This window comes from Typopeltis vanoorti, chromosome 1 (assembly GCF_054136105.1).
Source record: "Typopeltis vanoorti isolate ZY-2024b chromosome 1, IOZ_Tvanoo_1.0, whole genome shotgun sequence".
NCBI classification, from domain to species: Eukaryota; Metazoa; Arthropoda; class Arachnida; order Uropygi; family Thelyphonidae; genus Typopeltis; species Typopeltis vanoorti.
The window spans coordinates 80451688-80468945 of record NC_143549.1 but is presented as its reverse complement, the minus strand read 5'-3'; the positions used below and the strand labels follow the sequence as shown (position 1 = coordinate 80468945).

Sequence of the window (17258 nt, the reverse complement as noted above, 5' to 3'; positions counted from 1 at the left end):
CAGAGTCAGAGAAACCAGATCATCATGGGAGAAATGGTGAGAATGTTTCTACAAGTCCAGCTGTAGTATGCAAGCACGATAATAACATGAATATCATTGAGCATGGTTATGTGTCTGATGAAAATATTTTCATATTTGACATCCATAGATGCTGTATGGTCACTCTCATACCTCACTGGGTTTTGGGAGTGAGGTCTTCTGCTAGAATAAGTGGTAGGGTTGCATATTCCCTTTCCACACAGAGTTAGTAGGATAATCACGAAGATCCATGGTGGGATTCAAACCCACAGCCTCGTGGTTAGAGAGGGGACATGCTGACCACTCGGCCAACCAGGCTGACATGTATCTGATGAAGGAGTGGAAATGTACACTTTTGGTTCAGACCTAGTGTATTTGGATAGTGAAAAGAGAAAGTTATTCAACAGTACTGAGCAGATTGTAGATTTAAGTATAAAAAATATCCGTGTGTTAATTTGTTGTGGCGTATTATTAGTGAAACCTTGCTGTTATTGACATGTTTTAACTGAGATTAGGTGTAAAGGATATAGTAGTTTTAGTAATGACAGAAGAGATAGGAGAGGAGGGAGTGGGGGAGGTTACTACCAATATATCAAATAACTTAGTTCATTTGGGATAGAAACTCATGAAGGCAATAATAGTAATAATGTCTCATGTAGCAGTGGGTTTGAGTTTGTCTGGTGTGAAGTGGAAACTAACAAGATGAAATATATGAAAGGGCATTGTTACAGACCTGGTGGTTCAGCTGTGAAAACAAACCATATTACCAAATTACCTAGATAGGTACTAAATGAGTAATGATTATGGATGACTTAAATTACCCTAAAATTGAGTATAAGAGAAATCTCATGATTAAAATGAAGGAGAATTTATAGAGTTGTTGCGAAACAACTTCCTCAAGAGGCTTGAGAAAGAAGAGACTCAAGGTGAAAGAGGTTGGATTTGATCTTAGCATCAGAAGGTGGGGGGGGGGGTCTTAGTTAAGAATGTGATTATTTTACAACCAGTTGGTGACGGTGATCATGTCATACTTTTCTGGGAAGTAGCTAATTATTATTATGGGCTACTCCATGGAGTCCTTAGACTCATTAAGGCAGGCCCTTACAGTTTTAATTTATGCATTCATGACATACCTAACTTTTTCTTAATTTTTTTGATATTTCTAGGCTACATGGTTCATTGCAAGCTTTTCCAAATTGTTGCAAATCTGGAATAATTTTCCAATATATTTATAGAATAAAATCAGCATATAAGTGAACCTGCACAGTTTAAACCCATGTTGTTCAACAGTTGTTTTTCTTGCTTCTGCAGTATAGTGCCTGTTGAGAATAGAATGTGTTTCACGCTATGGAAGCATGTTTATTCCATTCTTTGGAAAGAACAGATATAGTAAGTAAAAATTCATCTATTCATGAATAAAAATGAATCCCTCTGTTTTATAAGAACTGGACTTGCATTCATTGATCTCCAACAAAATACTAGCTTATGCGAGATGTCTGTTTTTGATAAGACAGACAGAAGAGCCAGTGACGAAAAGAAAAAAAGGAAATATTTTAGGAAAGCTGACATAAAAAATGTAAACACTCCTTGTTTGTCACAAAACAAACATGTTTAGCTATATGTTCAAAACAGCAGACTGATTGAGCATTCTATGACAATTTGACTAAAGGTACCTCATTAAAGGTACCTGTGGCATGTACTGTAAACAACAACTTACACGATAACCACAGTTATTAACTTGAATGAAAGTCCAGATATTTCATATAGAAAATAACAGTACATCATCAGTGTGTAGAAACAAGAAAATCAAAGCATTGGAATACAAGGTACATACAACAATCAGTTTACTAATTAAAAATGATTACTACGAGCTAGAAATTAATATATTAATAAATAATATTAAAACTATTTTTGATGTTTACATAAAATGAGAATCTCCCAAACTTTTGGGAGAGAGGGACAATTGTTCCGATTCAGGTTCAGTTAGGCTGATGTAAAAGGCCTTTGCAACTTTCTTTGAAAAAGGATTCATATTTAAAATTGCTTCTATGGAGAAGATGAGCTTCATCCCACCAGATACTGTGTTTAGCATCAATACTATGCTTTGCCAGACTAAAGTTTTGAAGTTTTACATATTCAATGTAATATTGATGTTCATTAATTCTTTTTTCTACAGAATGGCCTGTCTGCTTAAAGTATATCAAATTATTTTTGCTTTGATACCTAAATCCATTCTGTATCTTGATTTTTTGCAGAACATCGAACACAGTCTGTTGGGATTTTCAAGAGAAGATGCTAATAAACTACACCTTGAAGTTGTTACTTTACTATTTTGAAAGTAGATAAAAGAAAAGGATGGTAATGGATAAGGCCAACTATGAGAGGACAATAGACTGCCTTTTACAGAATAACCTCCACCTATCAAGAAATTAGTTCTAATCCTACAAAAACACAAATTAAGCAATTAAATAAGCTCCTTGATAAAGTTGTTAGCTAGGATCAAAATACTTTGAATAAGTTATACACCCATTTTAGAAGGACTCCTTATTTATATGGTCTACCAAAAATTCGTAAAGAAGGTTGTCCAGTGAGACCATTGACAATTGTATTGACTCTTTAATCTATATAGAACTGCTAAATTTCTTTCATGTTTATTAACTGTCCATATCGGATAATCCAGATCATTTCTGAAGAATTCCACACATTTTCTCGAAAAAATCAGGAATATTCAAATACAAGAAGGTTGTCCAGTGAGACCAACTAACCCAGATTTGTTAGTTGGCTTTGACATTGTTTCCTTTTATCAACATTCCATTATATGACAATATTAGGTTACTATATGATAATTTCCCTCCTAATGTTATGAAGATTTTTAAATTTGTTATGCAATCAGGATATTTCAGCTGGCACCGTTGGCAAACTATTTTTTGAATGATCTTGAAGATATCCCTGTTCTCATTCATTCATTCCCAATCCTCTATTTGGTTTCATTACATCGATGGTTTTTTTTTTTTTTTGGTCTTATTCTGAAAATGAACTTACCACTTCCTACAATAGATCAATAGCCTTCATTCTCTCATTCAATTCACCATGGAAAAAGAAAATGCTGGTAGTTTACCATTCTAAGAACATATCCTTCTTACTTGCACAGCCTCCGAGACTTTGTCAACCAGTGTTTATCTAAAACCTACCTTTACTATAGATAACAAAAGCTTGTTCATCACACCTCTCAAAAAATTATTATCAAGTCTTTAATTAACAGTGCACAAAATGTATGCTGCTCTCTCTCCCTCAAGCTTACAAGAACTTCTCACTATCAAAAATTTAATGGAATTAAATGGTCACAACCCTCATCAAATCCAGCAGATAATTGACTCCTATGTTCCTAGACCTCAGGATTCCAATCCCTTATATTTCTGGTATCTCTGAACTTATTGGTATAATATTTTAAGAAATATCACCTTATTGCCACATTTTCCTATCAACAAATTTTCTCATCTGTATTCATCTACAAAAGACAAACTGTCACCTCTATCATTAGCTGGTGTTTACCAGATTCCTTGTGAATGTAATTTGACATATTTTGGGTGGATAGGCCATTCTGTGAAAAAAGAAAGAAGAATTAATGGACATCAATATTACATTCAATATCTGAAACCTCAAAACTCAACATAGTATTGACACTAAACACAGCATCCAGTTGGATGAAGCTTACCTTCTCTATAGAAGTAGTTTTAAATATGAACACCTTTTCAAAGAAAGTTGCAAAGCCCTTTTACATCAGCCTAACCTGAATCAGAATGATTGTCTCTCTCTCCCAAAAGTTTGGGAGATTCTCATTTTATATAAACTCAAAAATAGTTTTAATATTATTTATCATTATCAAATTCCTGACATTTACCCTCAAGGGGTGTACAGAATATGATAGTATACTACATGAAAATTTTACATTATTACTAACTTCCTATCTGCAATTTTCCTCCAAATCAATCTATTACCTGTCAAGGATCGAACGTTGTCAGATCTTATATTTCTATCTTCTAATGCACTTTTTTAACTATATCAATCCACCTATAATTGTCTTCCTCTGGGTCTTTTTTAACAAATCAAGTGTTCTCTGGCAACCTGGCAGAGAACACCTGTTTTGTTAATCTTTCCTCTCCCATTCTGTTTAAGTGACCATACCACCTGAGATTAGCTCTGTTAACACATTCCTTGATACTAACTATGTTAAGTTCTTTCCTAATATCCTCGTTTTTAATATGATATTGCCATTGATGCCATCTGTTCATGCCCCTAATCTTTCTCAGGACTTTGATATCTGTGGTCTGTAGTGTTTGATGAAGTGTTTTATTTCTAACCTGGCTTTCAGATTCATAAGTAAAAATTGATTTGAATACTGTCTTGTATTCAGCTACTACTTCAGTGTTTTGACTAATTTCTCTCTTATTCCATATAAATGTATTCAGTTGACTTTCTACCATAACAGCTTTATTGATTCTGTTGTCTATTTCCATATTTAATTTACTGCCTTCACTAAAAATTGTGCCTAAGTAGCTGAAATGTTTTACTTGTTCTATAGATTCTCCATTCACGATGCAGTTGATATTTTCATTGTCTTTGTCTTGTTATTGCTGATTTTCATACCAAATTTATTACAGCAGTTATTAAATTTAGTCAGGGAATCTTGCAGACTTGTAGCGGATTTATTTAGAAGTATAACATCATCCTTATAAAGCAAAGAGCTGACATTAACATCTCCAATTTTGATATCAGGTTTAATACCACTTTCCTTCATAATGTGATCCATATAGATAATGAATAACAGAGGGGATAATATACATCCTTGTCTGACACCAGATTTAACATTAAACCATCTTCCTGTACCTCCTTCAATTCTAACTGCTGACTTACAACTCAAATAAAGACCAAGTATTGCCTTGATATAATGCTCCAATGACACCATACAACTGTAGCGTTTTGAACAGCTTCTCTCTTGGCATCTTGTCATGTGCTTTTTTCAGATCTACAAAACTTAAATAGATCTTTGTTATATTCCCATGATTTCTCAACTATTTGTTGTAAAATGAAAATCGGATCCTGAGTCTCTATTTGGCTTGAATACAGCTTGTGCTTCACCAAGCTTCTCTTCCACAATCCTTCTCAATCATTTCTCAAGTATACTGGCATAAATCTTACCAGGAATACTCAATAGAGAAATGCCTCTGTAATTGTCACATTCTGTTTTATTTTCCTTTCTATATGGATACTATGAGAGCTCTACTCCAATTGTCAGGAATTCGTCCCTCTATCCAGGCTTTCTGAATTAAGCAGTGCAGCCACTGTAAGACTTTTCTACCACCATATTTCAGCATTTCTGGTCGAATATCATCTACTCTTGCTGTCTTTCCACATTTCAAGCCTTTGATGGCTTTTTCTACTTCAAGTATGGATATGTATTCCTGACTGTATGCCTGTTGAGTGTTTTTTACCACTGTGCTATCACTGCTCGTTTCATTTAGCAATTTTTCGAAGTAATTACTCCATACTTCAAGGATATCTTTTTCTCCAGTTTTCATATCATGTTTATCATCTCTAATTCCTTTTACAGCATTCCTCCATTTCTAAGCTTTTTCAACAGACTTCAGAATATCTTGCCACTTACTTGATATTTATTTTCTATGTTTTTACCAAAGCCTTCCCTTGACTTTTGTTTAGCTAGTTTTACACACTGTTTAGCTTTCTTACATTTGTCTCTGTATTCTCTTAGAGCACAAGCTGACTTATTTGCCAGGAACTTTTGATATGCTTTCTTCTTTTCCTTCCTGTACCCATCATGGAGTTCTGTTTTTCTATCCTTTGCAGACAACCTCTCCACATGCCTGTCTGGCTGAATCAATCAATGTTTTCTTCAGAGCTTGCCAATGTCTCTTCAAGGTTTAATTCCTGTTCTCAAACTCTTTCATTTTTTCTTGAATAATGTTTATATATTTCAGTTTACAGTTCACATCTGAGAGCTGTTATACTTTTATTTGTTTTAAAACTTTCTCAATTGCTCTTCTTTTCAATATAACATTTAGTTTTATCCTGCTCAAGACTAAATGGTGATCACTTCCAATTTCAAATCCTCTGTATGCACAAGAGAGAAAACATCACTATCAACAATAACATAGTCAATGAAACTTTTCTTATTCCTTGTGCCTTCTCTCCATGTGAATTTGTGCATATTTTTATGTTGGAACATGGTTAGTAATAACCAGTCCATCTTCTGAGCAGAAATCCAACAAGTATTTGCCATTATTATTAGCTTTGCTCTTTTCTCCAAATTTTCCCAAAATATTTTTGTATGTCTGACAATCATTTCCTACTCTGCTATTTAGATCCCCAACAAGGCCCAACTTTTCCTTTTTCATTGTTAGTTGCTTTGTCTAAAGCCTCAAAAAATTCCTCCACTTCTACCTTAGCAGAACCTTCTGTGGGACCATAGGCACAAATAAGTCTCATTGTCCAGTTCCCCATTCTGATATTTGTCCACATCACTCACTCACACACCACATCATTTAATATTGTGGTTTAAGCCAATAAGAATACAATTTGGTCAGCTAAATCCCAAAATGCCAGCTCATCCTCGTTCATTCAGTATCTGGGTAGATACCTAACAGGGTGCACCACGAGAAGGTGAGGATCGGACATTAGATCAGAAGCCGTGGTGTGTTCTCTGCATTCCTTTAAAGGCTTTGTGGAATTCTCCTCGGAGTTATACTGCTTTGTCCTTTAAGCACCCCTGATATAATTTATTAATATATTAATTTCTAGCTTGCAATAACCATTTTTAATTGGTAAACTGATTGTTGTATGTATCTTTGTTGTATTGTTGTATATTCCTGTTCTTTAATTTGCTTGTTTCTGCACACTTATGTACTGTTATTTTCAGTATGAAATGTCTATACTTTCATTAAAGTTAATTACTGTGGCTGTGGTTATGTCATAACAAATTACACTGTGTAATTTGTTATGACAATTTGGCTAAATCTTCTCAATTATGTTTGGCATTGTAATAACAATGATGAACATGTAGTTAGCATTAAAATATATATGCATTCTGGATACTTTTTTTTTTTTTTTTTTTTAACAATCCTCATGTTTATACCATATTTACTCGAATATAACTCATACCCTTGATTTATTTTACAAAAAAGAAAGAAAAAAGTTTCGCATATACCTTGCAAATAAAAAAAATTTAAACACATTCACGTCAGGACGATAGTAACTTGCTCCTCGCAGTAAACAACACATCCTCCCCATCAGCCATTATACTGCAGACACAAGAAAAACAACTAGTTTTATTGTATCACTGAATAAGGTACAGAGACATTTGCAGTCTGTATCATTTATTTCTCAACAAATAGTGCAATTAGAGACAACTGGAATAAAAATGGCACAATGAATTACATGTTGCCTCCCACAGAAACTATGTGGTATAGACTCGAGCAAAACCATATGTTGCACCGGCAAACACAGTATCTTGACCAAAAACTATTGTCCAATTTTTCAATTACATGAAATAAGTGTTTGTTTGATTGCACATGAGTTGAAGAGAATTAGTATTTCAACTCAACAATTGTTATTTGTCTTTGGATCGCGCTATCTTTTGTTAATATCACACCAATCATATGCATGTCTTCACAGCTGCTCTATCTGTACTGGCCTACCATTGCTGTCTGTTTCATGCTCTTCTTTCACTTCTCATTAGTCATTTGTGAAAGATTGTTCATTATGTATCTCAAGTCTTGTAAATTACTGATAATTTTTGTTTGAAATAATGGGAAAGAATATGATGCTATTTGTGTAGATGACTTTGACAATGCACACAAGGAAACTGCTCTCGAGGCAAAAAGTAGCTATAGTGAATATGAGATTCTTGGTAAATCACACCCATTTTCAGTTGTAATAACAATGATGACAATTTGTTAGTTTAGTTTTCTTTAGTTTCTAAAAATCCCAGCATATATCTCGCACCGCGATATTTTAGCTTAAATTTTTGGGAAAAAAGCGCAAGTTATATTTGAGTAAATGCAGTAGTTAACTTTTGTTTTATTTCATAGAGCTTGCTTTAAAACTTACTCTGACAATATAGTATAATTGATGAGACCAGTATTTCAAATAAATAATGCATTTATTTATTTTATTTCTTTGATTCTTTTCAGTAATTTGTGGAAGTTTCTGGAGGATAAAACTAGGTCCAACAGCAATGGCAGTAAGTGGATTATTAGGAGGCACTCTGGGGTTAGTACTTATTTTTCAGTGCAGTTTACTCCAGTTATGATTGATTTTGTTCATCAGTATATCTAGTTAGTCAAAGTACATTTATAGGCATAGGATGTTAATACAAAACCTTACGTGAAACTTGTGACTATTTTCAAATGACTGTTTTCAAATGATGCATAACACTCTAGTCATCTTGCTGTGATCTCTCCACAGATATACAGATCACCATTTCATATTTCCTACGTACTGTTTTATTTTAGAAATCAACATTGTTTTAAATGGATATTGCAACTGTTAGATTATGTCATTCAGTATTCTTATTAATACTCCATTCTAGACAGATAGGTTTGATGACATTTCACCTTTATTAAAATTTGTCAGGGTATATAAATTTTGGAATGATTCATAATATGCCACAGCAGCGATAGATAAATGCAGTCTGTGGGCTACATCCAGCCTGAAATGCTATTCTTCCTGCTCTGGAAAAGATTATTATTATTATTATTACGGGTATCTCCATGGAGTCAGTAGACTCATCGCGGGAGACCCAAACTAGCAAAACAATATCTATCATATCTCTTCTTGAATTCATTTACAGACAAAGAGCTCACAACTAAGTCAGGCAATGAATTCCACTCATTCACCACCCTCCAGGCAAAAAACCTTGTTCTGACACCTTTGTTAACCACACTCTTCTTTAATTTCCAGAGATGACCTCTTGTTCTTCCCTCACTATCACACAGCTGAAACATTTCCCCTGCATCAATCCTATAAAAACCTTTTAGTAATTTGAATGTTTCTATCATATCCCCTCTTCTTCGCCTATCAACCAATCTCTGCAATCCACAAGCTCTCAATCTATCAATGTAGGGAGCATTTTTTATATCACTCACCAACTTGGTCACTCTTCTCTGAACCCTCTCCACAGCCTCCTCATCTCCAAGGAATCCAGGTGACCAGACCTGAGCACAGTAATCCAAATGTGGAAGTATCAATGCTTTATAAAGGGGAATAATAACCTCTTTATCTCTGGATGTCAGTGTGTTCCTCAACAACCAAGTAATCCTATGTGCAATCTTGGACACTTTAGCAATGTGTCCTCTGAACTTCATCTCCCTATCTACCAATACCCCTAAGTCCCTAGCCTCATCAATCTCTTGGAGTACCTTTCCATCGATGTAGTACACAGCTGGTAATCTTTTAATCCCAAAATGCATGACTTTACACTTTTCCACATAGAACTGACATCCATTTTCTTTTGCCCATTTTACCAGCTTATTTAAATCCTCCTGCAAACTTTCAACATCAGCTTGATTTTTTATTGCACTACACAACTTTGCATCATCAGCAAACAACTGAATATCTCCCTTTAAGCCGTTTCCTATATCATTTATATACAAATTAAACAACATTGGCCCAAGCACAGAGCCCTGAGGCACACCACTGGTCACCTGCCTCATTCTGGACTCGGCTCCTCCATACACCACCTTATGGTATCTCTCCCTGAGCCATTCTCCTATCCATATCACCAATTTAATATCCATTCCCATCTGCTCCAATTTGCGTAACAGTGTTCTATGGGGTATCCTGTCAAAAGCCTTAGCAAAATCCAGAAGTACCACTGTGTAGCCAGTTCCTTTGTCCAACTCAGATGTTATTCTATTATGAATAGTTAATAGATTGCTAAGGCAGGATCTACCTTTAACAAAACCATGTTGGCCTCTATAGAGTATCATATCCTGATCCACCCATTCTTGAATTTTGTCTTTAACCAACTTTTCCAATACTTTTACCACTACTCCTGAGATGGTGATTGGTCTGTAATTCAATACCGCAGTTTTAGAGCCACCCTTATGCAAAGGAACCACTTTGCCTAACTTCCACTCCCTAGGGACCATACCAGAGTTCAAACTTAAATTAAATATCCAGGTAAGAGGGGCTGACAATTCATTTGCACATTCACGCAACACCCGAGCTGATATTCCATCTAAGCCTACCGCAGCGTTTGCATTTAAGTTTTGCAATATATTTAATATCTCTGATTCTTTAGCTTCAATTCTCACATTAGGTATTGCTATAGGTATAGAGATATCCTCACTTGGGTGATAGACTTTTGAAAAGTGATCACTCAGTAACTCGACTATTACATCTGATTTTGTCACCTCAATACCATCAGCACCCACTAAGGTTATCCTTCCGAAGTCATTCTTCCTCTTACTTGCCACATAGCGGAAGAACTCTTTGGGATTACCCTTGATCTCTTTGGCTAAGGTCTTCTCATAATCTGATTTAGCTTTTCTTACTATGCTGGTAACCTTCATAGCTTGAGCCTTGTACTGCTCATGGGTGTCCTGATCGCCTTTCTCCTTGTAAATTCTCCATAACATTTTCTTTTTTTGCAGTTCAAGCTTGATTCTACTGCTCATCCATCTAATGCCTGCCTTGTTTGACCTCCTGACCATGGGGACACAATCTGATATTGCTTTCCTCAGATACCCGCTGATTTTATCCCAAGCACTGCTAACATCTTTCCCTTGCAATATGTTCTGCCATGGGATGGCTGCAAGCTCACTCCGAAGCTTGTTATAATTGCCTAACCTGTAGTTCCGTACATACCCCTTCTTAATAGAAAAATCCACAGATTTTGCAACTTCCCAAGTCAATACCACATGATCGCTTTCACCAACTGGAGGTAACGAGGACACCTTACTTATGCATATAACCTCTGAACCAATAACCAGGTCCAACACTCTCACACCACGTGTCCCTTCAGTTATGTGCTGTTTCAAGTAATTATCTCGTAGAAGATGTATGAACTCCATTTCCTTTTTGCTACGTGATAATTCCTCCTTCCAATTGATATCACCATAATTAAAATCCCCCATAATAATCACTAAGCCTTCACTCATTGCACTAAGTTGCTGATGCATGAATTCAATATCTCCCCCCGTACTCCCTGGCCTATAGCAGCATCCAACTGTATATTTGGTTGCGTTGGTCACTATTTCGCACCAGACTGCCTCAAATGAACTCTCATTCACATGTCTATCATCATGATATACTACTTTCTTTGGCTGCAACACATCAGCTATCATCAACAGTACTCCTCCTCCTGTTCTATCTTCTCTATCCTCCCTGAAAATACTGTACCCATCACATTCAATTCCAGTGACCACATCTTCTGCTGACAGCCAAGTTTCACTAATGCCTACAACTTTTGGTGAGATTTCACTGACTAATGCCAAAAATTCTTCTCTCTTATTTCGAATGCTTCTAGCATTGGTATACAAAAATTGCAGATTCCCTCTAGATCTTGTACCGGCTTTAGAACTGATATATAAGTCACTAACTACCGTAGTCCTATGCCAATTTTTATCCTCTCTCTTCTGCAATTTATTCTGCCTATAAGGATCAATAAATACACAATCAGTGCTAAAGTTTCTCTCTCTTACACTCAACCTTTTCAATATTAGTTTCCCTGCCCAATAACTTCAACCTGTTCAGAAAACAATAACTTCTTCAATCGCTTATGTCCTTCCATGTTAAGATGCAGTCCATCTCTAGCATACAACTGCCTTTTTCCTTCAAACACACTCCAAACATCAACAAACTCCAGACCTCTTTTTCTGCACATTCTTGCAATCATATCATTCATTATCATTGCTCGTCTACTTAACTCGTAATTGTCAAAACGAGGCAGCACACACACTATCCTCCCATTGACACTTTTCCTCTTCACAATATCTAATAATGTTCTTAAATCTTTTCCTACCCGATTTATACTACCTCTCAGGTCATTCGTACCCACCATAACTATCATCTTGTCTGCTTCATGCCCTCGTTTTATTGCTAAAGCCACTCTTTCTATTATCCCATCCACCAAGCACTCCTCATGCATACCACTCTCCATATCCTTAATCATAGAATCACCATATATTTTACCACTCTTAACTTCATTCAAGTCCACACTCATGGACTCATTCTCTACACTATTCAGCATGACTCTCCCAGCTTCATTACTCAACTCTCTATTACTTACCCCCCCCCACTCTCACTACATCTCATTTCTTCTAGGCCACTTGTGGTTTTATTATGTTGACTCCCAATCACTCCCATACTATTTATTACTGAATCATTCACCAAAGACTCACCCATATGTAATCCTGTTCTAGTTACTTCAGCTAAAGTAATCTCTATAGTCCTAATTTCTCTGTTTAACACATTAAACTCAGCTTTAACTTCCAGTATCTCCTTACCGATCACTTCCACTTCCTCATGAAGAAGATGAAGGTCATTTTTCATTTTCATAAACTCCCGCCGAAGTTCTTCCGCTACGGTCCCGATGTCAGCTTCCATTCCTAAACGCTCCAGCCTATCCCGACACTTCTCACATACGTCGACATTTTCGTTCTTCTCATTTTGCCAGACCGACCACAGATCCTTCACATTTTTCGGTGCATACATGTAGCAGTTTCCGCAACGCATCCATTGCGAAAAATCTAACGCTGAGCCAGCCTTTCGTTTAGTAGTAGAAGTCCTGCGCGCCGCTGACGTACGGTTCTTGTTGGACGCCATCTTTACACGTTGATATAGTGAAACAAACGGCAGTGAAAACACAATATATACAACACAGTTCTAAACAATAATACCACTGAAGGACACTTGTTTCTAACCGATGCACAATTGCAGCACAATTTGTGACAAAAAGCCACACTATATTTAACTTTAAAAACACGTTTTCTAGACTAGCTAAACATTTACCAAGGACACTAGCGCCACCTATATAATGAATCAATGTGAGGTTTCTATGCTGCTGCATATTCAAAAATTAACACTTGGATATTTTAATATATGCATAAAAAAAACATACATCAAAGATTACTAATCCATTTACATCACATAGATAAGCATTTAAAGTAGAAGAGGGATCTGCTGATTCCCCCCCCTCTTTGAACAGCTGAAGGTAGTAATAATTGGATATTCATAGTAATAATTCATTGTTGCAGAGGAATATGAAATGAAAGAGGAGTAGTAGGTAAAGTTAGTTTTGCAGGTCTGAATTTTGAATGCATGTTGACCAACAGCTGCTTATGTTTTACAAGCTTGAGAGGAAAGTATAGGATCTGCATGCTTCCTCCTTTTCCTTATTTTTCAAAAATTATTTTTCCTATGTTTTTTTATAATGTCAGTTGTTTTTAGAAGTAAAAAGTGGCATCAAATTGTTTTCAGCAAAGGAAAAAGATTTTTTTTTTTAGAAGTTGGGAGTATGTAGAATGAAAGGACAAACATCTATGAGGACTTATCAACATGTCAAATTACCATATATTTTGCACATAAATTTTATCATTCTTGCAAATATTATTTTCTGTTTCACTGGATAACTTATAAAGTATTTATTATATTAGAAAAATGAATGCTGAAAGTTCAGTACACATTGATAATTTTTTGTCGTGAATGATATTCGTGTAATGTGAAATAGCATCTGTGTGATGATCATGATGTATGATAATTAACTTGGTTATTACTTTCAGTCAAGTAAAAAAAAAAAAAAGCTAAAAGTAGTCTAAAGACTCAGAAGAGTAGATTGTTTTGGGAGGCACAAATGATTTGAAAGGTGACAAGTATGATAGGAGAAAAGATATGAAAGAGTTACTAAGAAGAAAAAAAAAAAAATAATAATAAGAGTAAAGATAAATCTCTTGGCACAATATGATAGGAGCAAATTGAGAAGAATTGCAGTGATTGCAAATAAATCAATTTTTTTGGTTCAGCAGAAGAAAGTATGCAGTTTGTAGATGTATGGGATGAATATATAATGAATAAAAAGTACATTATATAAGATAATTGGAATGGATTTGAATTGATTTGGAGTTAGGCATCTGAAGAAAGTGTAAGTCCAGGTTTGGAAGTAGAATGCAAAGCATTCTACTTCGAAACCCTGAATATGATAACATCAGAGGATTTGACTATAACCAATGTATTCTCATCACTTCTTATTGAGGTATAATAGAGTTGAGGTAGATCATGGAATCATGAAAACATTCCTAAGTCCTTTTCAATTATATTAATTCCATTATTATAATTGGAAAGTGATTTTGTCAGGATTACTTGAAGGCAGTTTCTCTTCTGTTGTTCTTATCTCCAATACATAGATTTATTGGAATTCATTATTAATAAAATCTTGTAATATATAATTACACGATTTTATTAATAATGTATTCTGCTAATGCCTATCTCTGGAAAGGTATATAAGCACTACACACCTTTTATTTCAGTTCAGTTGCCTACCATTACTCCCCCCCCTTTCATTCTCTTTGCTCATGCTTAAACAGTTGTACATATTCATTGCATCACATCCATTGTTCTTCCTTCCATCTTCCTTTTTTTAATCTCTCTCTCTCTCTCTAGTTCATTTGCTTACATTATTCTGCTTCTCTGTATTCATTAACTGATTAATAAAAAATGAATTACAGGTTCTCCCACCCCCATGGAATCCAGCCTTTATTTAGCTTACAAATGCATTTTGGCTTTGTGAATCATTTGTGAATGCATGCAAAAGCTAAATAACACACTAGGATATATAAAACATTATATCCTACAATAAACATTATATCCTACTAGTATACAGTAAAATAAAGAAAAGCTTATCTTTAAATATTTTGATTCTTGCAAGTTGATTGAGAGAAGAAGTGCATGGAAGGTTGACGAAAGAACAAACCACATGCCAAATATAAGGATCATAGTTGAAAGGAGTGAAATGGCAAAAAGCGAGACAGCGATTTTAGGATCAACTCTTGATAATTTGATTAGTTTTTTAATGAATCCTACATATAAAATATTGTAAGCCTATTGTATACATAAACACTGTGGGTTGACTAAGGAGTAGGTACTCTGGAAACCCTGTTCTAGAGACCAAAAATGGAATTCTTTCAAGCCACTTTATGCCTTGAGCATTGTTACTTTAAATGCTCTGTAATTGAGCAGAGGTGAGATTAGGTTTCCACATGATTGTGGTGGAAGTTGCCATATTAATGCTTAAAAACAGGAGAAAATAAAAAAATAATAAAACTATATTGACAATTTATAGTCTGCTTATTTAGTAATTTGTATATGATTATCATCATCAAGAAATTTTAGTTTGTAATGACAAATTAATTTTATCAATATTTCCTTAACTACTTGCTGGTAATAGAATGAGAGATATAACAGCATTATTTCACTTATAGATTACTTGCAGGATCACTTGTGGTTGCAGGATTGTGGATATCTGATACATCAATTGCAGAACTACGATATTGGCATCATAAATATTGGGAAAAAGAACTGATGTGAGTATTTTGTTTCTCTTTCTTTTAATTATCTTTTAGTTAAGGAAATCCAAAAGTTAGTTTTATGAGGGATTATTGGGAATTATAATCCTATATTTAGAGGCAACTTAATATTTTCATGAACTTACATCAAGAGTTCTCTGCCAGGTTGGCAAGAAAAAGACCCAGAGGATGACCAAGATATAGGTGGATAGTAAAAAGTTCCTTAGAAGACATACGATCTGATAATGTCGGAGTTTTGACAGATAACAGATCGATTTGGGGGAAAATTGTTGATAGGAAGTTAGTAATAATGTAAGTTCTTCATGTAGTACTATCATAATATCCTGTACATCCCTTGAGGGTACATGTCAGGAATCTGATGATGATGATACATCTAATCAAGTGGACTCGATTGGATGCTGATGGTCTGAGGATGAGCATTTCTCAGATGTGAGGTAGTTTTATAAATGCATAAAACAAATCTATTCAAGTGTAGTCCATCAGGCATATACAGGGCTTGAAAAGTTTGCACTTGACAAGTGCAAACTTTATGCATTATTTGACTAGGTCTATGATCGATGGTAAGTGCATAAATTAAGTAGATCTCAGATTTGAACACCTGACTGTTCTATTAGGCAGCCATGGTAACCCAGGCTGACATCTGACTAGTGAGATCTTTGCCTAACTAGTGAGCTAGTCATTCATCAGATTCACTCCAGACAGTTATAAAAACTTTACCCCATTCCTCCTGCATATCTTATGCATTGACTCATTTACAATCATGGCCTTCTTGTGAGTTTGCTCCTATCACATCTTGGCAAGAAATGTGACCCTAAATTTCAGGTCCTTGTCCACAGTCATCCCTAGATCTGTTATCTACTCTGCTCTACATGATATCCACACCAGATGTATGCACTTCATCTCATCCTTGCTTTTCAGATTTCAAAATCTTGCGCTTTGTGACATTGAATTATTAGCCCCACTGACTCACCCAGTTATAAACAGTATTCAGATCCTCCTGTAAAGTCATAACACCTGATCCATTTCTTATATCTCTCCACAATTTTGCATCATCTTCAAATTGCATTTAAACCTCTTCCAGTATCATTAACATACGAGTTAAACAATAACCTGCCCTAAAACATACTCTTGCATATACTAGTGACTTTCCTCTTCCAGGATACCTCATCCCATACACCATTTATTACTGTTACCTATCAGAGAGCCAATCTTTAACCCTGTTTCTCTCCCTCCCAACATAATTACTGATTTGTCATATGATGGACTATCACAGGCCTATGCAAAATGTAAATATACTATATGTCTCCCTTGTCCAATACATTTGTCATCTGTTTGTAATATAGAGGTGTCATATTATAAATAATAATAATAGCATGTAAGTAGATTGCTAAAACCTGACCTCCCCTTAGCAAATTAATGCTGACTACAAAATATTCTGTTGTTATTAATAGTTCTGGATCCTTGCCAACTTCTCTAACACCTTAACCCAACTTACACGCAGTTTGGCCTATTCTTTAACAACTGCTCTAACAGAAACTGTCAGATCAGGTGGATTGGAGCTCCATTTTTTTTTTTTTTTAATCCACCAGTGTTCTTTCTTCATGACTACTGTTCCAGCTGCGGTTTCTTTTTTTTTCTCTA

At 35.2% G+C, this 17258-nt stretch overlaps 1 protein-coding gene across 2 annotated transcripts in view; it reads left to right on the top strand.

The window, feature by feature from the left end:
- The window catches only part of 140up (RPII140-upstream gene protein), an 83149-nt gene that overhangs the window by 61146 nt on the left and 4745 nt on the right, over nucleotides 1-17258 (top strand). The window contains exons 6-7 of one of the 2 annotated variants that reach the window (XR_016548228.1): nucleotides 8226-8304; nucleotides 15513-15615. Coding sequence is in view for 1 of the 2 variants with exons in the window: in XM_090391610.1 (XP_090247736.1) it covers nucleotides 8226-8304; nucleotides 15513-15614 (181 nt within the window). In the remaining variant the exon portion in view is untranslated. Of the gene's footprint in view, nucleotides 1-8225; nucleotides 8305-15512; nucleotides 15616-17258 lie in introns of those variants that run through there. The other variant, XM_090391610.1, reaches the window with a different exon arrangement.